Here is a 25325-nt window from a genome sequence, read left to right as displayed (position 1 = left end):
TTTTTCAAGACAACTAAAGGCTGAGGCAATTCATTGGCAGTATAAGAATTTTAATATGAAATGGAGCCACACAGAAAAATGAGTACCAGAAATGATAAAAATCAATGTAAAATATACAAGATTTTGTTTTCCTACTTTTAATTGCTTGGGAAGGTAACAGATCATTCAGAGGAAAAAACCACAACTAATGTATTGTGGGGTTTATAACATATGTAAAAGAAAAATTACATTTTTATGTTATGGTGCAAAAGGAGGTAGGAACTGAAAGTATATTGTTGTATAGTTCTTAAATAATACATGAAGTAGTACACATTATTTCAAGTCAGACCTAATATGTTAAAGATGTATATTATACATGGTAAGGCAGCAAATAAGAAATAAGTTAATAAAGTATCTATGTGCCCCATAAATATAAACAATTATTATATGTCAATTAAATAAAATTATACATCAAATAAATGAGAAAATGTAAAAATAAGTATAACTAATAAGGAAATAGTATAAAATATACTGATTCCTGAGACCCACACTAAGAGATTCTGATTTTATTAGTCTGAGGCAAGGCATAGATATCTACACTTTTTAAAAAAATCTTCCCTATAGTTCCAGTTATGCCCAGCTATTTGAATAAAAAGAACTAATCCAGGAGGAGATGCTTTAAAAACTGTGAAATTTGATATGGTAGAAAGAAGAAGAAACAAAATAATAATATAAATGACTATGGCTTACAAGGCATTGTCACATCCAGTGGATCCTTCTAGCAACCTATAGAATGAATGTTTCAGGGATTATCTCCATTTTACTTTTAGGAAATGTGGAGCTGGATGAGATTGCCTCTAACATCTCCCAAACTGCTCAGCAAGTCTGTGGCAAAAGTGAACTGAATTAGAAATTAGCCCCAGTGACCAGTGCCAGGAGTAGGGTGAGGCAGGTGAGACAGAGCAGAAAATTTAAGAAGGCCCTTTCCTCTCAGGGTCATGTGAGTGCAGGGTTAGCAACTGCCTCCTAATTTGTACCATGGGTACTTTGCTGGCCTCACCCAGTTCCATCCCTGCTTCTGAGTCTTGGTTAGTGCTCCTTCCAAACAGCTCTTGCCGTTTCTCTGACAGACTTTATGAGTCAACTACAACCTGTCACTCCACGCTATTCTTCTGCATGCCCATCAGGACTGGTGAGAGGTGGGCTGGGACAGTTAAACTCTTTGGCTATTTCTAATTGCTTTCATTTTCCCTGCACCGACCACTTCCAACTAGTATATGGGCAGAAAGCATGGAGACACACACCTTGTCACTCAAAGTATCTAACGAGTTAGCCCAGGCAGAGTAGAGTGAAAAGCTTCAGGTAGATACGGTGAACACTATGTGCCTACAAAGTGACAAGGCTCATTATTTTTGCAAAAATCTGTTACCTTAAAAAAAGGCCTATCCCTTGAAGCAGTGGCCTGTGTAACTATATGCAAACTCTTATAAGAAGCTCTTCCTTATGGACTTGCCTTCTAGCCTGGGACATTCCTTTAATAAATCTTCCAAGTAGAAAATCTTGATTCTCTGAAGATGAATTTGATTTTTGAAAGCAGCTATAATTCAATAAATTTTAAGGCTTAGAATAAGGTGGGAGAGTGTGCTGGGTAATTGGGTAATCTTATTTTTGTTCAAAAATAGGAAATGAAGTAAATAATTTGGCTCATTTTCTTTTTTTCTTTTCTTTTTTTTTGGGGGGGGGGAGGGAGTTTCACATTCTTGTCACCCAGGCTAGAGTGCAATGGCACAGTCTTGGCTCACTTCAACCTCTGCTTCCTGGGTTCAAGCAATTCTCCTGCCTCAGCCTCCAGAGTAGCTGGAATTACTGGCATGCACCACCATGCCCAGCTATTTTTTTGTTTGCATTATTAGTAGAGACAAGGTTTTACCACGTTGGCCAGGTTGGTCTCAAACTCCTGATCTCAGGTGATTCACCTGCCTTGGCCTCTGAAAGTGCTGGGATTACAGACATGAGCCACTGCATCTGGCTGGCTCATTTTCTTATGTAATATTTAAGTCAATTATAAACGATAGCTTACCACAGCAGAAGTGACTATTTTGAAGAATATCACTCATTCTGATGCATACATTTTGGGGTTAGAAAAGACAAATCCATCTTATTTCCTTACCTATCTGATATTTGGGAAACTTGGGGGGAAAAACTCAAATCTCCTAAATAACGGTAAGGTTGACACACATTAGCTTTTTTATAGAAAATTATATAATTCTTATTTAATCATCCAATAAGAAATTTAATTAAATTACATTATAAATTTAACTAACATTTCTTGAAAAAATAAATTCTTGAGATTTCTCATTGTGCACTGAACCTTTAGAGTTAAAAATATTTTATTATACATTTTTAAAAAATTCCACAATAATCTCAATTTGAAATTCATTTTGGCACATTGCAGTAAATACATGCTTAGTTGCTTATGCATGGCAGCCAAGATAGAATCCAAACTATATTTTACAATAACTGCTCACAGCTGTAAGCCTGCCTGGCTTGGTGACAAGCATGCTCTTATTGTAACATTGATTTCAGATGTCAATGATGCAAAACAGAAACTGTTAACACAGAGTATCCTGCCAGTCACAGCTGGAAAAGCTAAACATCATCCCCTCATGAATGGTACCTCACAGCCCTTACTGATGGGCTCAAGTAAATATTTGGAAATTTGCCTGAGGTTTTTAACTGCACGTGGCCTGTTGATTTCAATGGGAGTCAAGGAAGTCAAGTGTGTTCCCTGCTTTGAAAATCCTACACTGAGTATTTTTAATCATAATCTTCCTTTCCATCAATAACTTATTCATTACATAATCACTCAACACTATTTTTATAAAGTGATGGAGTCTATACCTACTTCTAACTTCCATTCACTGAGTAAAGGCACATAGAAAACAACTTAAGTTCATGTTCACAGAAAAACAACTTTTAAATATCAAATGCAGCTATCTACTCACTCTCCAATTCCAAATTATCTCCTTTCCAAGTTAATAGCATAGCTATTACAAGTTAATAGCATTGCTATTTCCCGAAGTGTTTGTTGTGCTATATGGCTTCACAATTATCTGTTGGTTGATAGCCTCTATGTATGCTCCAGTTTCCTAAATGTGGCTTGAGGGAGAGAGAGATTCAGCCTCTTTCCATGATACATACAAAACCTTAACATATATTTACCTTACCCTCAGGGAATCCAGCAAAGGATCTAGATGATATTGTTTCCAAATCTCTAAATGGTTCAGAAACTGCAGGATCATCTTGTTATGTGACCTCAACCATGGACTCCCAAAAAAGAATTGCTTAAGGAAAAGTTATATTGAATCCTTTATCTTTCTGACATGGAATAAACTGTGTAAAAGACCAGCCAATATAATCTGTCATAATTTTATTTTAATCTTTCTGTGTTTCAATAAATGTAATTCTGTATGTGCTTGTATTCTGAAATTACATGCTCTTGGACAGTGTGCCCAATTTCTAAGTACAGTACAATAACTAAGATCTTCCCATTTTATTAATTATACTAAGCTTTTGTTCCTGAAGCTCAAAAAGAACTGTCAGATGTTTGCTTCTCTAGTCAGTCACAGCCTTTATTTGGTTAGCTAGGTCATACTATGAACACACATCATATGAATAATTTGGACAAGCAGTAAGCTGCTTTAGAATTTTCAGGTAAGGGGACATAATTTTTCCTTAACCTCTTCTGATTTATTAAGTATTGCTTTTAAGGAGATTACATTACCAAGCAATAAAGATGATGGCAGCAAGGGGGAAGAATAGGAGGCCCTGAACTCTCCTTCCCCACAGACACACAGATTTAACACCAACACATGAATCAATTTTTTGTGTGTGAGAAATGCAAAAACTAGTTGAATGGCTCCTGAACCCTTGGCAAGGGCAAATACAGCTACATTGAAAGAAGCAGGAAAAAGGGAGATACCTTCTTGTTGCTATCCCTAGCACAGTGCCATATAATCACAAGGGAATCTCCAGCTTCCTGCTTCTGAGTGAAGAGTGAAGAAGTAGGACTGCACATCTAACATCCCAACTTTTCTGGCTTCTATCCAAGGAAGTGTCTTCTATCTTACCTGTCTTGGATAGCTGACAGGTCTAGCACACACTAGACCCTGGGGTATACAGAGAATAAACAGAGGTTTGAACATGCATGCAGGCACTTTGCACAGCTCCTCTCCATGCCTCAGTGTGGAGCAAGCAGGAGGAAACAAACAAACAAATAAAAACAAACTTCCAGGCAGTATGACCTACCATACAACTAGTTGCTACAGCCCCTCCCCTCAACTGAGGAAAAAATAAAATAAAATAAACACTCAGGTCCCTGCTTCTCTCTATTCAGGGAAATAATTAAACAAGTATCCAATGATACAACTTTTGGGTGCTTCCCAAGAAAATGGCTTCCAAAGAAAATGAATCTTCCTTGTCTTGGAGCACTGAAATGACCCCCTAGCATTCTCTAGATGCCTAGGGGTTGCTAAGAACAAAGAAAGCAGTCAGGATAGTCAAAAGTTTTAGAGGCTTCCAAAATCTATGACTGGGATGATTGGTGAAGGCCTTCTCCTATGTGGAACTAGTCCACAAAGACTAAAAGAGGTTACTGTTTTGTCTAATGTGAAGATACCAACACAGAGAACCAAGGTAAATTAAAAAACAGGGAAATATGTTTCAAACAAAGAAACAAAATAAATATACAAATATTAACCCTAATAAAATAGAGACATTATGTTCCTGACAGAGAATTCAAAGTAACTGTCACTCAGATCAGAATAATGTATACACAAAGTGAGAAATTAAACAAAATGATAAAGTATCAAACAGATATGATAGAACTGAAAAGTACAATAATTGAACGAAAAAATTCACTGGGGGGTTCAAAAGAAGATTAGATCAGGCAGAAAAAAGTATCAATAAATTCAGATAGGTCATTAAGAATCATTTTGTCAGAGGAACACAAAGAAAAACAATGAAAAAATATAGAATCTTAAGAGATTTATGGGACACCATTACACGGACCAATTTATGCACTATGGGAGTCCCAGAAGGAGAAAACAGAAATAATCATAAAGCTATTGAAAGAAATAATGGCTGAAAACTTTCCAAGTCTGGGAAAGAAAATGTTCATTCAAATTCAGGAAGCCCAAAATCTCCAAATAAAATAAACCCCTCAAAGTCAACACAGAGGGCCAGACACGGTGGCTCACACCTGTAATTCCAACATTTTGGGAGGCTAACGTGGGGGGATCACAAGGTCAAGAGTTCGAAACCAGCCTGGTCAACATGGTGAAACTCTGTCTCTGCTAAACATACAAGAATCAACTGGGCATAATGGCACATGCCTGTAGTCCCACTACTTGGGAGGCTGAGGCAGAAGAATCACTGAGGCTGCAGGAAGCCGAGATCATGCCACTGCACTCCAGCCTGGGTGAGAGTGAGACTGACTCAACAACAACAAAAAAGTCTACACAGAGACACATTATAATCAATGGTAAAAGACAAATATTAAATTTCAAAGTACCAAGAGAAAAGTGACTTGCTCACATACAAGGGAATCTCTGTAATCCTATTAGTGAATTTTTTTAGCAGAAGTAGGCCAGAAGTGAGTCAGATGACATATATAAAGTGCTGACAGAAAAAAAAAAAGAAACAAAACTGTGAAACAAAGGTACTTGTTTCTTATATTCTTAAAGAAAAGATAAAGATATTGCTAGACAAATCAAAGCTGAATTAGGTCACCACCATTAGACCTACCTTACAAAAAATGATAAACAGATTTATTTAACATGAAATGAAAGGACACTAAACAGTGAACAATAGCATAAGAAACTATAAGATTTGTTGATAAATGTAAATATATAGACAAATACAGAATACTGTACTACAATAACAGTGGTGGGTAAAGCACTTATAATTCTAGTATAAAAGTCAAAAGGCAATACTATAAGCATAACTATACTATAAGTATAACTATATTTAAAAATATATATTTATGGAAATACAATATAAATTGCAAATTTTGACAACATAATGTATGTGGTGAAAATAAAAGTGTAGAGTTTTTATAGGTGATTGATAATTTAGTTTTCAGCTTAAAATAGACTGTAATAAAACATTTTATCATAATGACAAAAATACATATGGAAGTTACACAAAAGTAAGATAAAAAAATCAAAGCATATGAATACAAAGAAGTAACAAAATACAAAGGAAATTAGCAAGAGAGGAAAAGAAGAACAAATGAACTATAAGACAAACAGAAAACAATAAATAAAATGATAACAGTAAATTCTTTTCTATTAATAATTATTTTAAATGTAAGTTAATTAAACTCCCAATCAAAAGACATAGAGTGGCTAAATGAATTTAAATTAAAAAAAAAAATCCAACTATTTGTTGTCTACAAGAGACTCACTTTAGATTACAGGACACACATAGCCTGAAAGCAAAGAGAAGGAAAAAGATATTCCATGCAATGGTAACCAGAAAAGATTAGGGATGACTGTCCTTATCAGATAAAATAAACCTTAATTCCAAAACTGTCACAATAGAAGCAGAAGGACATGTAATGATAAAAGGATCAATCCCTCAGGAAGATAGAGCAATTATAAATATAAAGCACCTATATATGTAAAACAAACATTGACAAACTGAAGAAAGAAATAGATAGCAATATGATAATAACACAAAACCTTAATACCCCACTTTCAATTACAGATAGAACCACAATTTCTTTTTCTTTTTTTTTTTTTTTTTGAGACGGAGTTTCGCTCTTGTTACCCAGGCTGGAGTGCAATGGCGCGATCTCGGCTCACCACAACCTCCGCCTCCTGGGTTCAAGCAATTCTCCTGCCTCAGCCTCCTGAGTAGCTGGGATTACAGGCACGTGCCACCATGCCCAGCTAATTTTTTGTATTTTTTGTAGAGACGGGGTTTCACCATGTTGACTAGGATGGTCTCGATCTCCTGACCTCGTGATCCACCCGCCTCAGCCTCCCAAAGTGCTGGGATTACAGGCTTGAGCCACCACGCCCGGCCAGAACCACAATTTCAATTACAATTTCAATTATAGACAGAACATAAACAAAGTAACAATAGACCTGAACAACACTATAGACCAAATGTACCTAACAGACATACAGAATATTTAATCCAACAACAGCAGAATACACACACTTTTTAAGTTGCACATGGAAGATTCTTCACAAAACAAGTCTTACATTTAAGAAGACTGAAATTGTACCAAGGATCTTTTCCAACCACAATAAAATAAAACTAGGAATCAATAGCAGAAAGAAAACCGAAAAACTCACAAATTATGGAAATTAAACAACACAATTTTGAACAACCAGTGGGTCAAAGAAGATATCAAAAGGGATATTAAAAAGTATCTCAGTGCAAACGAAAACAAAAACAAGCATACTGTAACTACATGATGCAGCAAAAGCAGTACTAAGTGCAAAGTTTTAGTGATAAATGCATACATTAAAAGGAAAGATCAGGTTTTGCTCTCATATTTACAACTATATTTCCCCCTTCCTTGTGACCATTGGTTATTCTAATAGAAATCCTTTTCAAATGCTATATAATAAAAAGTTTTCATTATAAAAAAGATTGGAATTTTTGGCAGCTCTGGTTTATGATTTTATATCTGTAGGTTTAAAAAGACTTCTGTAGAAAAATAAAAGCTGAAGCAGTTCACTAAAAAGGAAATGTGATTTCTGTAATGACATTTCTTTTCTAAGTGATAGGAACAATATAAAAATTCCATGCTTAAATATATGAAAAGTTACCAACTATCTTTGATGTCAGTTTGAGGACTTTTAATAATTCTTCCCTCGCCCGTGTTTCAATAACTACATGAGGCCACTCAATTCTTCCCTTTACAGACACAGAGTAAAATACCTTTATGTCAGGAAATTGGCCCAGGTAGGTATCCAGTGTTAGCAAGGACCCATCTACAAGTTTTTGATGGAAATCTTCCCACAGCACATCACATTTCTAAAAGAAAAAAAGAAATAAAGAGACCACTGCTGAATTATTTTAATTGGCTACCTTTCACCAAACTTCTAAAAAAAAAAATCTGAAACTATACAATTAGACAAGTAATACTTTTTCAGATATGAGATGCTAGGGGAAAAATGAGGATCATTTAATAATGCAGTACAATTTTAAGGCAATTTGGCCACTGGTTCTAGTTAACAAACCAGGCTAGCTAAGAGTTCAGCTCATTAAAATTGTATTTCTGACTCTAAATTACTAAAGAATGCAGAAACTTCAAAAGATCCCCATATCCCTATAGACGAACATTGGAGCCAAGAGACTGAGAATAATTCCACTAAGACAATTTCCTTCTGAAGCACTCCATGAAGTTAGAAACCACCTCGCACTAAAACAAACAAATCATTTCTGATATGTTGCCTCCATAGGGAAAACAGAAAAGTTACAGGCATATTGGGAAGGGTCTTACCATTTATGGAGTATCAATTATGATAAACACACAATGAATATTAGGTGTTATTATTATTACAAATAGTATTACTGCTATCACTATGTTAACGCATACTCACAATTGTTTTATAAGAACAGACTTGTTATTTCCCCTATACAGAAGAGGACAATGAAGCCCAGAGGATGTCATATAACCTGGCCAAGGTTATGTAGTTGATAAATGACAGACACAGTTTTCAACTCAGATCTGCCTCCTTGAACCCAAAGCCCATGATATGACTATCACACCAGGCTCCCCCTACCAAAGAAGGACTATTTATCCCAGCTGTGTGACTTTGGAGAGCTACACCTCCCTGAATTTCAATATCCCCAATTAAATGACTTGGCAATGTAAAATGCTTCACAGAATTTCAGCCAAATAGCAGGTACTCAAGAATGTCATCTTCACATTTCTCTCACTAGCACATTTTGGCTCTCTTGACAGAGTCTGCTGTTTGTCACCCAGTATCTACCCTTTCTTCCTTCCTACTAACTGAACCTCCCACCTTAGCTAGGCTCTTGGCCACCTAACATAAAAAACTCTACTTCTAAGACTCCTTTGCAACCAGGTGTGGTCATGTGGCTGTGTCGTAGACAATGGGATGTACTTTCAGGAGGTGTCCTGAAAAAGAGGGAGTGGGCTGTCTTCCAGGCTTCACCTTTCTTGCTAACTGGCATACAGAAAAGAGAGCTGATGGCCAGTGCTCAGAGAGTCACCTTGACGTTGAAGGCAGGCTAAAAATGGCAAACATGGCTCCCTAATACTGTAGGGTCAATATGCAATGTCTAGGCTGCTGACCTTTAAATTCTTCTATGTGAGAAATAAGTTTTTATCTTATTTATATCTTGTTAAAACACACGCGCGCACACACACACACACACACACACACAACCTACCTCTTCCTAAATTTGATTTTGTTTCTTTATCAAACTTTGAAAAGTAATCCTAATTGTTACAAATCTCAATTCAAGAATTTTATGTAGACCAAAACATTTAAATCCACTGTTGAAAAAAGCTCAACTGCTGATGTGAGTAGACCCCCTGAACATGCAGTGTTCAGTTTTTTCATCATCACAAGAGCCTATGCTGGTATCTGCAACCAAAGATATCAAAAATCCTGGCAGCTGCAAGAAGCAAGGTAGGAGACCAGCCATTGCCTTAAAAGATAAATGCCAATAGTGGTCTTTGCCATATATAGAACGTAATGTGGTGTTGTGAAAAGTTATTAACACAAGTGTCTATTATTCCCTTAAAATTCTTTTTTTGGCCATCAATTTTTAGTTATATTACTACTTAGAAATTGACAAAGTATTTAGCAACATGATGTTGAAATACTGTGTTTTTATTGAAGAAATGTGAGAAGATGCAATTACTTAATAATTGTATCTAAAAATAATGTGTGCAATCTGGTTTAGCCAAATCTACATCCTGAAAGTTTTTGAAAGATCTAAAAGAGCCAACAAGCACTTTCCTCATAAATAAATCTCTGTTATTATCTCAGTTATAAGAAGATTACAAAGCTCAATGTCAGGATGTCGGAATTGTCACTGAGCAGCCTAGGACTCCATTGTTAACCGCATCTTTTCCAAGGCTGCACAGACATTCAGTGCATCACCTATCAGCCCTTCCCCTGAGCTCTGGCTACTACATCGAGTTTAGGTTGTCTGTGCCTTAAGAGCTGCAATAACTCACCTGGAGTAGAGGACATGACAAACAATTGCTCTTTGTTTTAACAAAGAACCTGGATGTGAGAGAATCTGTGACTGACAGTTGTCTGACATCAGTAATCATAACATGTACGAAACACTGAGTAGGTAAAGGACAGGTACTCAAAGGCAATCAATGTCTTATCAGTAGGTACAATTATTTTCTCATTTTGTAGATGAGGAAACTACCAGTCCGAGAAGTTTAAAGACCTGGTCCAAACGTCACACAGAGCTACTCAGTCTCTGGTCCATTCTGCTTTCCACAAAGCAAAACCTGCTTACTCACTTCCCATCAACCAGACAGCCCCCAGCCAGAAGCCTGATCTCAGGTGTTAAGACATGTCTAGGGCCAAAGCCTTTCTGAAGCCGAATTTCTTTTTACAGTCTGACTTTGTACTTGCTTCAGGATGTGAAGATCTCTGACTGGACTAGCTGGTGTTAAAGTGGAATGGATGCTCTTCTGAACTCCTGTCCCTCCATTTGGGGAGGGATAGTCAATAGGGGGACTGTGATGAAGGGGTGAAGTTAGGACACAAATCACACTGTCATCCAGATCTGCTAGAAATGGGCTGTTAAAGACTTGTAGTGAGGACAGAAAAATGATATTGTTATTTTGTGTAAACAGCGATCTACCCAAGTGGTTTTATGATCATCTTCACTTTTCTTTTTCTTCGAAATGGGGTCTTGCTCTGTTGCCCAGGCTGGAGTGCAGTGGCTCAACAGATCTTGGCCCAGTGCTACCTCTGCCTCCTGGGTTCGAGCGATTCTCCTGCCTCAGCCTCCTAAGTAGCTGGGATTACATGCATGCACCATCATGCCCAAATAATTTTTTTGATTTTTAGTAGAGACAAGGTTTCAACATGTTGACCAGGCTGGTCTTGAACTCCTGAACACAGGTGATCTGCCCACCTCAGCCTACCAAAGTGCTGGAATTACAGGCGTGAGCTACCACACCTGACCCATCTTCACTTTTCACTCTAACTTTGGAATCATCTGGCAGCAGAACTGCACAGTGCCTTCTGGGTTCACTGTCTCACCTCATGATTAAGACTGTGAAGTGGGAAGAGCAAGTTAGGGGACAGGTGGACTGAGCAAGGTTCATGGGAGCCTCATGGAAGTCACCCCAGCTCTTACCTCGCCAACCATTTTCACATCTTCCCGCCCATACCAATCTGGCTCATAGACTTCATGCAGCGACTCTGTGAGCTTCATGGAGGCCTCTTGCATGCCTAGTGTTGGAGAGAAACAACTCCTGTTACATAGAAATGGGTGAGGAGTCTCTTTTCCCTTCCTCCACTTTTTTAAGTGAGAGTAAAATATTGAGTACTTGCTAAACATTTAAGGAAAAATTATGAAGGCACAACTGCTGCTTGTATTTGCTGTTGTATCTTCCCTGGAGGGTCTCTAAGACTTATCACATTGCACATTTTCTATTATTCACGTGACAATGATAGATATGGGTTCTTGGGAAAAATCAACAAGTATCTTACTCTGAAAGTTACAATGATCATAATGTGTCCTATCATGTATGCTATCACTTGCCAAGTGGTATTGGATGCTAAGAACACTGTTCTATAAAACTGTACAGTTCTAAAACTAAAATTCATCCTAATGAATTTAAACACAAGAAATAAAGCATTTTTAGAAGGAGCTAGAAGTAAAAATTGTCAGGATTATAGGGCATTAACAGTTGAAAGTGGTTAAGTGGCCTAAAATGGTAAACATGTTTAAAGTGGTTAAATTGTTAAGTTTTAAGTGGCCTAAATTTTTTATGAAGAACAAAGAAAAAAAGTTTGTCATCTTCCAGTAAAATAAGTCCTTATCTAATGTCATAGGTTCTTGCAAAGTGTGACTTAAATTGATATGATGAATATTGAAACCAATTTTACCCAAGGTTAATTCATATAAACAAGAGTTAATTTCCCAGAACATATTTTTCAACACAGACACATCACAAAACTTCGAACTGAAGGTCAAAACACTTCTAATATTGAACATTGAAATAAATGTGAGCAGTACATACACTTAAGAAAGATTAATAAAAACAAGTAAGATAATTATTTACTTACTCCAGTTTAGAGTCATGGGTGACCAGATCCTCTCCCAGAGGCTCAGACCACAAGATGGGCACTAGCTCTGGACAAAACGCATTCAATTGCAGGGTGCACTCACACACCCACACTCACTGCCATGCCAGTGAACTTCACTTGTACATCTTTGGGATGTGGGAGAAAGTCTAAGTACCAAGAGAAAACCCAGTGTATAAACTCCATATGGACAGTGGCCCTGGCTGACATCTTTTTTTTTCTCATCAATATTGTAATAAAATGATGCTGAATGAATGTTATCTGAAGATCTGCTACAGTATTAAAAATTATGAATGCAGTTTTAAATCAAAACTCTTAGAAACCTTAGGTTCACAAGCCTTTGGGTCTGAATTTTCATTAGGGATACATTTGATATGTTACAAAACTATGGTTGTTAATATCAGGAAAGATACATGCTTCTGAGCCCCACATGGGTGCCACAAAATATTACCCAGTCCTTTTTAGTCTCCCCCAAGGACCCCCTGCACAAAGGTTAGTGTATGTCCTGAAAAGCCACTAAGACAGCTCATAGCTGAGAGCAGAATAAGGGGCCACAAAGAACTGGGGACTTGGAGACATGCCTCTGGCAGCAGACTCTCCCTGACAGCCAGAAGATGGGACCTGGCCACATTGATGTCTTTGCCTTTGTCACTAGGGGGGATAAAAGGGGGTTGGGAACAGGGAGGGGAGAGGAAAATCAGAGCACTGTCATAAGAAATTAAAAAAACACATCCTGTAAACTTAAGGTCAGTGAATCCTAAGATGAAAATCATTTGTTAAACTGAAAACTCAACATTCTCGCCGGATTGGAAGTCATTAATTCTGGGTTCAACTGTGAGAGAAAAGAACAAAATAAAAGATGTCTGAAATGACAGAAATATATCCTTAAAGAAATGAGAGAAGTATATCCTTGAAGAGTATGTATGGAAGTCTATTTGTAACTTGGTATTTCATAGCACTGTGCTCTCTTTAGACAAAGAACATCTCTGCCCCTCAGAGCATCGGGCATATTCAAGGAAGCCTTGACAATGAGGTGTCCTGCCCACACCAGCTGAAGCAACTTGGCCACCATCAGATGAAGCCCTAGCAGAGTCTAGGGAAGGAAATAAACAGTATGACTCAAGACCCTAGGGCCTCTGATGAAACAGTCATCCAGGTGAAGTGGCAGCAGAGAGAAGACAAAACCTGAATCCGACCCCTAGCACTCTGAATCCAAGCAAGGAAGAATACATACTCTCACAATGTGGTCAACACTGAGGTGGAAGCTACATTATCCCAAGTGTCCAAATTCACCTCCACCCAAGTACAAGCAAATCTATATCAAGAAACATACCCCTCAAATTCATACCAAGCGTTAATCACTAGTGAACCCCCTTCTATAATCCAGATGCCAAAAGACTTTGTCTTAATTCTGATGGAAATTATACATAGCTGTGTAGATAGGTTTTTAACAATGTCTTAAGAGGAGAAAAAGAAATGACAGCACTGTAGGACAAACAACCTTTGTGATGAAAAATACAGTCATGAATGTTAAAATTATATAAGACTTTCATCATTGAGACTAAAAGCACAATGTTGCAGTAAATATGTCTATTAGAAGGCAAAAGTAACTACTAATTTCAGGGTGGATAAGTAGTGATGAATCATTTGGACAGAAGCCATTTTGACATGGAAACTGTTTTCGGAACATCTACTCCATAAGATAAACTTTGATGGATACACAGGTGAGAGGCTCTAGATCTGGAGCTAGGCTCCAGACTGGCAGAGCCTTTAGGAATTTGGAGATTACTCTGAGTGTGATAAGGGAAAAAGAGCTAAACTACAAGTTTCCTTCAGAGTAATTTGGCAACATAGATGCTAAATGCTACCTCTGACATTGAATAATGTACAATATCCAAAATTTTCTGAAAAGATTAGTGATTTCTAAAACTATAAGACAATTGCCCAGCATCATATGTAGAAGAATTATTATTATTTTACTATTGGATGGGAACCACTTCCCTCTCTTCAAAATTTTGGACCTTCTCCAAGACACTTCATATAACGTCTATTCTCATTTGCAGCCAAATATGGAAGCTTCTATTTTTAGCCTTTAAGACTCATTGCTTAGATTGCACTACTTTCAAGTACTCCTTGCTTATGTAGCCTGAGGGTATGTGTTTTAGTTAAAAATAACATCAGTTAAAATAAATTCTGACAATAACCAGAGGCAGTGATAAACCACTAAAAGGACATCTAAAATACTTCAAGTATCTAGTAGCTTTGTCCCACTGCTTAAAAGAGTTGTGTAAAAAGATAGCAGCTGCCTCAAAGGAAAGCAAGAGTGGAATCTTTTCCTTAGATTCTCAAGAAGAGCAAGGATGGGAACAAGAGTCAGAATAAAATAGGCAGTTGGTAAGGTAGCTCGAGCAGTCACCCTTACCCTTTAGTCATACCCCACATAAGACACATAAATGAACTGTTTTGTCTTTTTGAGATGAAGTTTCACTCTTGCTGCCCAAGCTAAGTGTGACGGTTTGATTTCAGCTCACTGCAACCTCTGCCTCCTGGGTTCAAGGGATTCTCCTGCCTCAGCCTCCCAAGTAGCTGGGATTACAGAAGTGCATCACCAGACCTGGCTAATTTTTTGTATTCTTAGTAGAAACGGTTTTCACCATGTTGACCAGGCTGGTTTCAAACTCTTGACTTCAGGTGATCCGCCTGCCTTGGTTTCAAACTCCTGACTTCAGGTGATCTGCCCACCCCGGCCTTCCAAAGTGCTTGGATTACAGGCATGAGCCACTGCACCTGGCCTGAAGAACTATTAATGACACCACCTGCACCATGTTCCATTTAGAGAATGATCTGGCATGTTCATCATCCCTGTGTCTGGCCTCTACAGGACCTGCATGCCTCCCAATTCTAAATTCCTACTGGACATCTCCACCTGGATGTCTTACTAATACCTCAAACTTCACATGTCAAAAACAAACTTAACTTTCCTGTCCAAACCTCCTTCTACTCCTTTTCTCAGTTGTCATGAATGCCACCGAGTTACCCCAGTTTGAAAACTAGAAGTCATCCCAGATTTATCCTCCCAAAGCTGAGTCACCAAGACACACCAATTCTGCCTGAATCTCAAATCTAGCCCCTTCATTTCCTGCCCACTGCCCTTCCCTTGATTAGGTACTCATCACATATGATTTAGATTAGATAACATAATCCACGTAACACGATTTAGCAAAGTAGCTGGCACAAGCAAATGCCCAAATGTCAGCCATCACAATACAAAATGTTTTTGGAGGCAACATAACAAAATAATTAAGACTATTACTTGCAATTATTTCCATTACATGTGATCCATGTGATTTTAGGCAAATTATTAATCATCAATAACCTCAGTTTTCCAAAGTGTAAAATACCAATGAATACACCTGCCACAAGTTTGTAGGGAAAATGACATAAACTGAGGCATGCAAAATGCCGGTTTCACTGCCTGGCACATAAGTGCTTAAATGTTAGCTAATATTATTGAATGCTGGGAAAAAGTCCTAGCATGTGTGATGAATTATATTATTTACTGAGAATGACAGTGAGGAAAACCGAGCCAGCCCCCCAAGTGGAAAACTGCTTCGGGCATTCTAAAGTAGTAAACAGTATATGTATATCATACACCAGTTAAACTAGTTCTTTAAGCATGGGATGTGTGACCCTGCCCCTGTGACTCCCTCGTGGAGAACGCTTTTTGGTTTGTCTTTGATCCATGGTAAGCAGACACCAGCTGCCTGCCTAGTTTATTTTGGTTCTATGATAAAACACAGAACACCTGCCTGTTGATAATAATCACCTGTTCAGAGAGAATAACTACGTGAGTCAGGGTCTAATTAAGGATCTCAGTTCGGAAGGCTGGTAGCTCCTTGAAGTCCCACTTTGCTGTTCTATCTTTGTTTGTTTCTTAATTCCTTCAGTGCCACCTGGGTTGGGGTTTCTATGACCAAGCTGGTCTTGGCAATTGAACTACTGGACTAGACTTCTGCTAAATCTCCATTCAATTTCACTTCTGGCCTGAATTCTACACAATCGCAATAACTATTTTTCTAAAATGCTAATCTGACCATGGGACTTTTTCCCTTGCCTACAATAACACCAACAATGACTCTCTTCTCTATTGATAGAATAAAATCCCCATGTGATATGATACATAGAGTACTTCTTTATACAAATGCTGCTTATTTTCCATGTTTCATCCAGCTCAGTTTTCTGCTTGTATCTCACTGCTCTGTTACCTCAAGAACCTATGCTTCCTTCTACCTCCTGGTCCAGTTGTTTGTTCAACCTGCAATGTCCCTCTAAAATCTCCCTCTCTATAGCAAACATAATCACTTAATAGCCACGTATGACCCCATTTCTTGGGTCCATTCAAATATAAGTTCCTTGGAAGAACCATTCCTACCCCAGTCTCTTGCTCCTCCTAAGGTGGGAGTCTGTCCTCTGTTATGACGGCACTGAGTGAAATGATCTATTATAATACATATTACTATACCTGTCTGGCCTTTTTATTTAACTGTCTCCCCATATCTGCTGTGAGTTCCTTGTCTTATTCATCTCTGCATCTCCCTCTCCTAGAGCAGTGTCCAGCACACAAATGGGAATTCCAGAAGTGTTTGCCACTAAAATAAATGCAAACATAAGATCTGCCTCACAAAGCCTAAGCATCAGCAGAAATCAGAGAGACCCAGAGAAGAAAAGCTACCCAGAGATCAGTCATAACAAACCAACTAGAATTCACTTAACCCAACATCACAAAATCCCAGTTTTGGGGGCTCCAGAGAGAACTGGAGCACTTAATAGATGAGGAACCCAAAGCAACTAAGAGACTCAATGATTTTCCCACAATTGCCCCAGGACCCATGACTTTCCAGGGCCAGATATCACTCTCTCTCTCATGCTGCCCTAATGCTACCAGCATTACAGCAGGATTAGTTAGCCAGAGCTCTCCTTGTAAAAACAAGAAAAAATGCCCGGGAAAGCCTTTGAAAATGGAAATTATTATCTACTTAAGGCATTGACATGGTTTGGCTCTGTGTCCTTATCCAAATCCCATCTCGAATTATAATAATCCCCATGTGTTGTGGGAGGTAACTGGTCATGGGGGTAGGTTTCTCCTGGCTGTTCTCATGATAGTGAATAAGTCTCATGAGATCTGATGGTTTGATAAAGGGCAGTTCCCTTGCATAGGCTCTCTTGCCTGCCACCATGCAAGACATGCCTTTGCTCCTCCTTTACCTTTTGCCACGACTGTGAAGCCTCTCCAGCCATGTGGAACTGAGTCCATTAATCCTCTTTTTCTTTATAAATAAGTCAAACCCAGGCTGGGGTATGACTACAAGCAGTGTGAGAATGGATTAACACAAACATATACCTTGTTTTCAAGTTTGGTCCCAAAATCCAAAATACGTTCCCAGGAACACTATTCATTCTTCACGAAGCTTTGAGAAGAGAGAAGGGTCCTACAGTCAAATAACTTGGAATTCCTGCCTGCCCCACAGACTTCTGGAGCTGACGTTAGCATATTAAGGGCTCTGAGAAACTCAGTTGTGGCCTGTTTAGGAATTCATTCCAATCAGCTGTGGACAAAGTAATTTTAAACAGATTTGCTTGTTAACATCAGTCGATCAGCTGATGTTAACAAACCCAAGATGGGGAAAAGCTGATCAAATTCCTTTCTCCATACAGAGCTGTGACCACTAGCACTGGAGTTCAGGCACAGTCTGCCAGAAAGGGTTATTTGATGCCCTACCCAGCTTTTCTCTGGAGCTCAATCCTCACTCTCAGGAAATTCTTCTAGATCACATTAAGGAAAAGAATTATGCCAGTCTTTATAAGCAGAAGCAGGCTCCACACAAAAGAGGCAGCACAGACCAAATTGTATAGGCTTGGGAAAGAGAATTCACTCTTTCATTCAACAAATTTATCCACATTTTCAAAGAATCAACTAACCCAGAAAATGTCTTGTGCTTGAAATAATATATGACTTCTGTGTTCAAATCCTAAATCAATAATAAAAGAAATACCTAGAGTAGCTTCTATTTTCTGACTGAACTGTTACAAATACTTAAGGTTGATTTGAGAGTAATTCCATCAAACTGTGGAAGTTAAATTCTCTGAGGCTTACTTCTTTGCAAATGTAAAATCAAGTTAATGACATTGATACAGCTGTGTTGGGAAGTTAGAAACAGGAAATATGTCTAAAATGCTTAGCACGGACTCTAGCACTTAGTAACTGCTCATTAAAAAGTAATAGTAATAGGTTGCCATCATTCCATTGTATATATAAACTCTGACTTGTGAAATCCGTGCCTTACCACTGGTCATGTAGTTCAAAGGCAGTAAAAGACAGTAGATAAAAGTCAGGGCTTTGGAGAAACACAGAAAAAAATACGCAAGCTGGCGCTGTTGTTTCCTTGACATGTGACCTTTGATGAGCTATTTAAACTATTTAAAAAGCCCACTGTTTCTGTGTGTGTGTGTGTGTGTGTGTGTGTGTGTGTGTGTGTGTGTGAGACAGGGTCTCACTCTGTCACCTAGGCTGGAGTGCAGTGGCGTGATCTCAGCTCACTGCAACCTTCACCTCCCGGGTTCAAGCAGCTCCTGCCTCAGCCTCCCGAGTAGCTGGGACTGCAGGCATGTGCAACCATGCCTGACTAACTTTTGTATTTTCAGTAGAGATGGGGTTTTTCCATGTTGTCCGGGCTGGTCTTGAACTCTTGGTCTAAAGTGCTCCACCCACCTTGGCTTCCCAAAGTGCTGGGATTAAAGGCTGTTTGAGACACGGTGCCCAGCTATCACTCACTTTTCTTATCTATAAAATGAAGATAATAAAAATATCTGCCTTGTAGAGCTATCACGAGAATTAAAATGATATGCCTGGCCTATAAAATTCATAAATATATTTTAGCTTAAAAATCAGTTTTGTTAATTTTTATTATTTTGGCCAATTTTTATATTTTTATTATTTAATAACATGTTTGTAATCAATTTTACACATCCATATTGAAACTGTGACAAATTCTTAGGATGAAACTGGTATGTTAAAAAGCATAATAAATAAATAAATAAATAAATAAATAAATAATAAATAAATACCTTTTCCCAAATGCTCTCCAGAAAAGCTATCCTCCCAGCAATACATGAATGTGGTCTGCTTCCCAGAGCTTTGCCAGTACTAAACACTGCAGTCTTTTATTTGCAACGTCTTCAAATATTTGAAGGAAAAATTATAAAATCTTTTTGATGCTACTTAATTTTTTAAAATTATTTTTGAGGATAAGACTTTTTCACGTTTATCACCCATCTGTAGTTCTTTGGCTCATTTTCCCTTCGAGTTTTCTGCCCATTTTTTATTTAACCGATTAATCTTCATTTAGTTTACTCACTGAGCTCTTTATATCTTGATTTACTTTCATTAACCATGTTGTCGAAATAGTGTTTTTAAAAAATATATTAAGTTTTAAATACTTACGAAGTCAAATCTCTCCACCTTTATGGGTTTCTGCCTTGGAAGTAACCCTTATAAAGACCTTCTTTACAACCCTAGAGATTAAATCTACTATAATTTATAGTACTTAAGCACGTCTCTTTCACATCGATGGATGGCAGACACACCTGACAGTGACAAGCACACCCTGAGATGCACCTGTATGGTGGATGCACCTGAATATGTGTTCAGAGTTCTGAGCTAAGGAATCTGGGAGTGGCCAACCCAGACATTCATTCCTTGTCTACGAGGAACATCTGAGCCCCCAGCCAGTCCCATGGAAGTGGGCCATAAAAGGGATTGAGGCCGTGTCTTTTGGGTTAAAAAAAGGTTGCCAGGTGGAGGTTGTTAGGTGGATGGTGCTAAGTGAAAATGTTACAGAAATTGCATCGCTTTTTGCAAACGGATGCAGTTCTCCTCCCAGCCTGCCACCAATGGGTCGCGCAGTACTCCTGCCCAGCCCTGCCATGACTGGGCCCACTCTGTATGTAAGTTTTCCTCTAATACAACTGTGTCTCATCTGCTGACTCTGGGTTACCTTCTTCAGCCTCTTGAACCTGGTGCATCCCTATTGAAGTTAGTAGAATGCAGCACAACAACATATTTAAATCTTTACTATATCTGGAATTAGGAAGGAGGGAGTAAAGTGTGAGGTTGAGAATTTCACTGTTTTCTAAGTGTTTGGCCCAGTTTTCCCAATACCCCTTGTCAGATGATCCATTCTTTCCCCACAAAATCTGCCTTATGATACATCATATCTGTGGGCATCCTTGGCTGTGAGCCAGGGCAGGCAGTGTGTTGATGGGTGGCAGACACAGTCTGAGCCCACCTCCCTACTGCTCTCTTCTCCCTCCTCCAGTGGCCTCATTTCCTTGCCACATGGCTGAGTCCAGAAACTCATGCCAAGGCCTCTCCATTCCTGTGCATTGCACGTCAGTAGGGCTGCAAGGGCTGCCAGTCCACACAAGTCACAGCCAGTCCAGGGCCATGTTTGCTGATAATCTTCCTCCTGCCTCTGCCACCATGTCTTGCCCCTTCCAGTGAGAGGGCTTAGGTGCGAGTCTATGAGTGCTTCACTCTTGGAATGTGGTCTTCCTCAGAAGGTAAACCAGCTGCAGCTTTTCTTAAACAAGGTCTCTAGCTCACTCTAAGAAAATTTCCTGGAAATCTCTGGCATGTGGGTGGCATTTATTTCTAGTTTCCAGCATAAGGGCAGACATATTTTTTCCTTATATATTCTGATTATCATTTCAATGGGAATTTGGGGGTGGGTGGAATAGAACACCTGTGTTCAAGCACCCATCTTGCCAGGAAGCCAAATGGCTTTGTAATTAACACTCAGTCCTGTCACTCATGAATTCCAAGAACAACCTGTGCTTAGTAACATGCAGTAAACAACTCGTACACATTACCTTTGATTGCTGCTAAATATCCTCGGAGTTCTCGCTGAAGTCTGGTGCCCTCTGCCTGAAAAACACAAGCACAGATGCTAAACATCTAGTCTACAGCTAGCATGAAAACATGTAAGAAGTGGTTAAGTCTCAATGTTACTATTGCCAGAAGCTCATTCTTGAAGAAGGAAAAAATGTAGACACAGGCTAAACAAGGCAATAATGTCCATCAGTCTAGATATTTACAGAAATTTCGTTCCACTTCCAAGAGCAAAAGAAGGCAAGATTTTGCTAATGGACAATACAATTCATTATACAGCCTCTAATTCAAGAGCTATCGAATTTCTAGATTTTGACACATGGGTTACAATAGTAGGGAAGTGATCACCATTATCTAATACGGTAGCCGCTAGCCACATATGGCTATTGAAAATTTGCAATTGAGATGTATTGTAAGGGTATTTTTCATTTACAGTATAAGTGTATTTTATATAACAGGTTCTAGAGATGAAACGCCAAAAAAAACCTCATTAATTTTATATAGATTACACGTTAAAATGGTAATATTTTGGATATATTGAATTAAACCACATTATTAAAATGTGGCCACTAGAAAACTCTAAGCTATGTAGTTTGTATTACATTTTTATTGGACTGCACTGAAAGAGAGAAATCGTTAAATTATACATGTTGACACATGAATCCCTGTTTTGGTTTAAATACCTTTTTAGAAACTCTGAGACTCTCTGAAACTGGGATGAGACTGCAAATAGCTTAATTTGGAGTTAATCAAAGAAATGCCAGTAGGAGAGTTGAGAAGTGAGGCAGAGAAGGGAAGACAGCCGATACAGGGTACATTATCAAGCAAGTTACCACTGTGAGCAAATGGGCCTCAGTTCCACTGGGGAACTCTGGAAGACAGTGCCAATAAAACACCCTATATATACCCCGACTGAAAGGCAAGGAAGCTGGGGCATTTATCCAGTATCTCTTGTCAGCCATGTTTCTAGGGCTGCTCCCAGGGAATATTAATTCCCCAATATGTCTATATAGGGACAGAGAGGGATCCAAAAACCAGAGAAGCCCCCAGGCACAGAGTTGCTAATGCTAGCAAGTCAGTCTGGTGGGCTCAGAAAACGTAGCTACTAGGGACATATGGCTGGGCACCAACAGTAGCTGCTATGACTCTACAGCTGAAAATCTATTTAAAATATGCATGCATTTTAATTGCTTAGTCATTTAACAAAATTGTAGAGAGCTAGCACACAGGACTCCACCTTAAGTTCAATAATAGGACAGCAACTTCGATAGTCATGGTCAATTTAAACATTGTTAGTATTTACTCAAAAGAGTGGTGAGGAGACCCTCTTTCCTCATAATAATCTACTGGGGGAGCTTAAATATATAAGCACCAAAAAAAATTGTACTGCAAGGCAGATTACATTTAGCATTGCAACAGCCATTCAAAGTGTTGAAGTACAAAAACAAAATGCCCATCACATTCAGAAATAATGATTAATACAAAGACACTGAAAAGACGTAAGACTATGATCGATGGCAAAAGGGATTCTGAATCAGGATATTTTCCATATAACACTTGTATTGTACAGGTATAGTGACATTATTTCCTTGAAAGCTATGCAACACTCAGGTGAGGTATTCTGTATTTGAGTTAAGCTCAAGCTATTGTTGCAGCTTAATAAACGCAGTTGCTACCAGACAAAAGCTTAGGGTTAGTCCATATGCTGGCATGTACGAACTTCAAACAGAATGGTTCTATTCAGAAGGGCAAAGCAGAAATCAAAGTGCTAAAGAATTGACTCCCTTTCTAGTGTCTCAACATGGTTTTCAATCAAAACTCAGTTTCTATTATCTTGTTGAAACACTCAGAAAGTTTGTCTGATGGCAAATTTCCATGAACTACAGAAAATAAAGCAAATCATGGTGGGGTTCCAAACAGTAAAGTGTAGTAGAAAACTATTTCAAGAGAGAGGAAGAGAACAAAGAGAAAATGCTGATGGTAAACACTTCAGTAAAAGTCGATGATGACGAGGACCCAGAGAAATCAGGATGAAGTCCTCAATACCACCAAGAAAGTATATTGGAACAAAAGAAGTGGGTCTTTCCCCTACTAAACATCCATTATGTGAGGGCATTGTGTCACATTCTGAGTATACAAAAAGTGGAAAAAATACGGCTTTGGTAGATTTTATTATTGTCAATCTATGCTGCATCTCCCTACCAGATCTGTCAGTGGAGGAAGATCATACTTCCTGCCTCAGCAACATCAGGGTTGGCTGTAGGACTTGACCTAGCCAATGAAATGTGAGTGGAAGTAACATGTGCTACTTCCAAGCTGAAGCTATAGAAGCCATCACATGCTCCTGACATTTCTTTCCTCTCCCCATACAGAATTTGTTTCTTCAATCTGGAACCCACAGTGAAAGGACCACAAAGCACAGCCACCACCTGCATTTTCACGAGTGAGAAACCAACCTCTGTTGTTGAAAGACACTGGGATATTGCTACCATGACATAACCTAATGCAAATTGCCCGATGAAATGATTCACCGTCAACAGAGGAAATGCTGAGATATGGAGAGAGGCTGAAATCTAGCCACAACAATAAAAAGCTCAATAGAGTTAGTGAACAGAAAAGAACTAAAGACATTTACGGAAACATTTCAGAAAAATCAAATTGGAAGGATTAAGGACAAACTGAATGGTTCACAAATGGAAGCCTAAGTTGTGGTCAAGTGATGGAAAGAGATAGAATGGAACTGAGAGAGAAGCAAGCTCCAGAATCATTTTTCCCATCAGATTTCAGATAATGTAAGAGATAATAATATAGGAAATTTACCTGGACAAATATAGACCCAAACCGATCTAAAGCCCTAAAAGGTACAAATAGGAGGGCTTGAATCCACTAAGGCCGTATTTCTCAAACTAGATAATTATAGAATCTGGGAACATTTATTTGTCTAGGGCACATACATCCACAAAACAAAGCTAAAAGATCTCTCTGGAACATCAATTTATTGAGATGAAAGGAAAGAAATGGAAGAGAAACCATTATTTTACAACCACTAAGCCACCTCTTATGAAGTTGAATAAAAAATGGCATGGGGATGAAACACAGAACTTCACAGACGTCTGCTGCTTTCAGCTGTCTGCTTTAGGATTCTGTTGTACTAGTCATGGTCCTTCCATGGAAATGTGTCAGGGACACTGAGTTAAGCAAGGCTCACTTCCTACCCAGAAGGATGTGTTCCCTCAGTTATACAAAGCCGGCCATGAAAATGGTTAGTTATGAGTCACCAGGATTGCTCAGAATATCCAGAAATAGCAAAAAAGTAGCAGGGAAGGGCATTATTTTCTCAAATGTTCAAGGAATAAAGTTATGTCAAATTAACCCCATGATTAACTATGTGCCTTTCTTTCAGTAGAAATAAAGGGAAATAATTCAGTCTCAATCCATATACTGGATTCATCTTGTCAAAGGAAAGCAAGATTTTTTTAAATGAAATAAGAAATCCAGAGGAGATTTGTTTATATAAGAGTAGAAGAAAGTTCAAAATTGTACAATAATGGTTTAATAAATGTGTTCAATTTAAGAAGATAAACCAAAGGCTGATTTAAATGAATTTCTTCTTTTATAATTATTAAAATTCTTAATTTTCCCCATGAGTATTTGGGTTTCATAAACCACTCAGTAATAGCCATATTGAACTTCATCTAAAATTCTACCTTAATCAAAAAGGTAAAAATCCTAGAGAAAAATTGTTCACCTACAATACGCCATAAAGTAGTTTCTTCTGCACAAAACTTACTGCATAACAAAATTTCCTTAAGATCATTATTCCGCAGGAATAGCAGATGTTTGAAATTAAACAAATTTTTATGACATAGCTCAGATTTCACTGAATTTGAAGTTCTTTCCAAATCCCTCTGAAAACTATCATTTTAGTAATTCAGCTGTGAATTATGTATTGCACATGTGTGTGCAGAAAACAAAGCTCTACATCCTTAAGATTATATGCCGTATTTCCCTTTCTTGTTTCTTTATCTCATCTTCCACAAGATATGACAAAATTATTGTTCCAT

The 25325-nt window shown here is 38.3% G+C and overlaps 1 protein-coding gene across 1 annotated transcript in view; it reads right to left on the bottom strand.

The window, feature by feature from the left end:
• Positions 1 to 25325, bottom strand: part of LOC101048121 (amphiphysin) — a 252017-nt gene that overhangs the window by 110940 nt on the left and 115752 nt on the right. The window contains exons 3-5 of the mRNA XM_074379802.1: positions 21243 to 21297; positions 11362 to 11456; positions 7936 to 8031 (exon numbers count right to left, since the gene is read on the bottom strand). Of these exons, the coding sequence (XP_074235903.1) occupies positions 7936 to 8031; positions 11362 to 11456; positions 21243 to 21297 (246 nt within the window). The remainder of the gene's footprint in view (positions 1 to 7935; positions 8032 to 11361; positions 11457 to 21242; positions 21298 to 25325) is intronic.

The sequence above is a fragment of the Saimiri boliviensis genome, chromosome 10, assembly GCF_048565385.1.
Source record: "Saimiri boliviensis isolate mSaiBol1 chromosome 10, mSaiBol1.pri, whole genome shotgun sequence".
NCBI classification, from domain to species: domain Eukaryota; kingdom Metazoa; phylum Chordata; class Mammalia; order Primates; family Cebidae; genus Saimiri; species Saimiri boliviensis.
The sequence above is the reverse complement of the archived record's forward strand: the minus strand, read 5'-3'. Positions and strand labels throughout refer to the sequence as shown.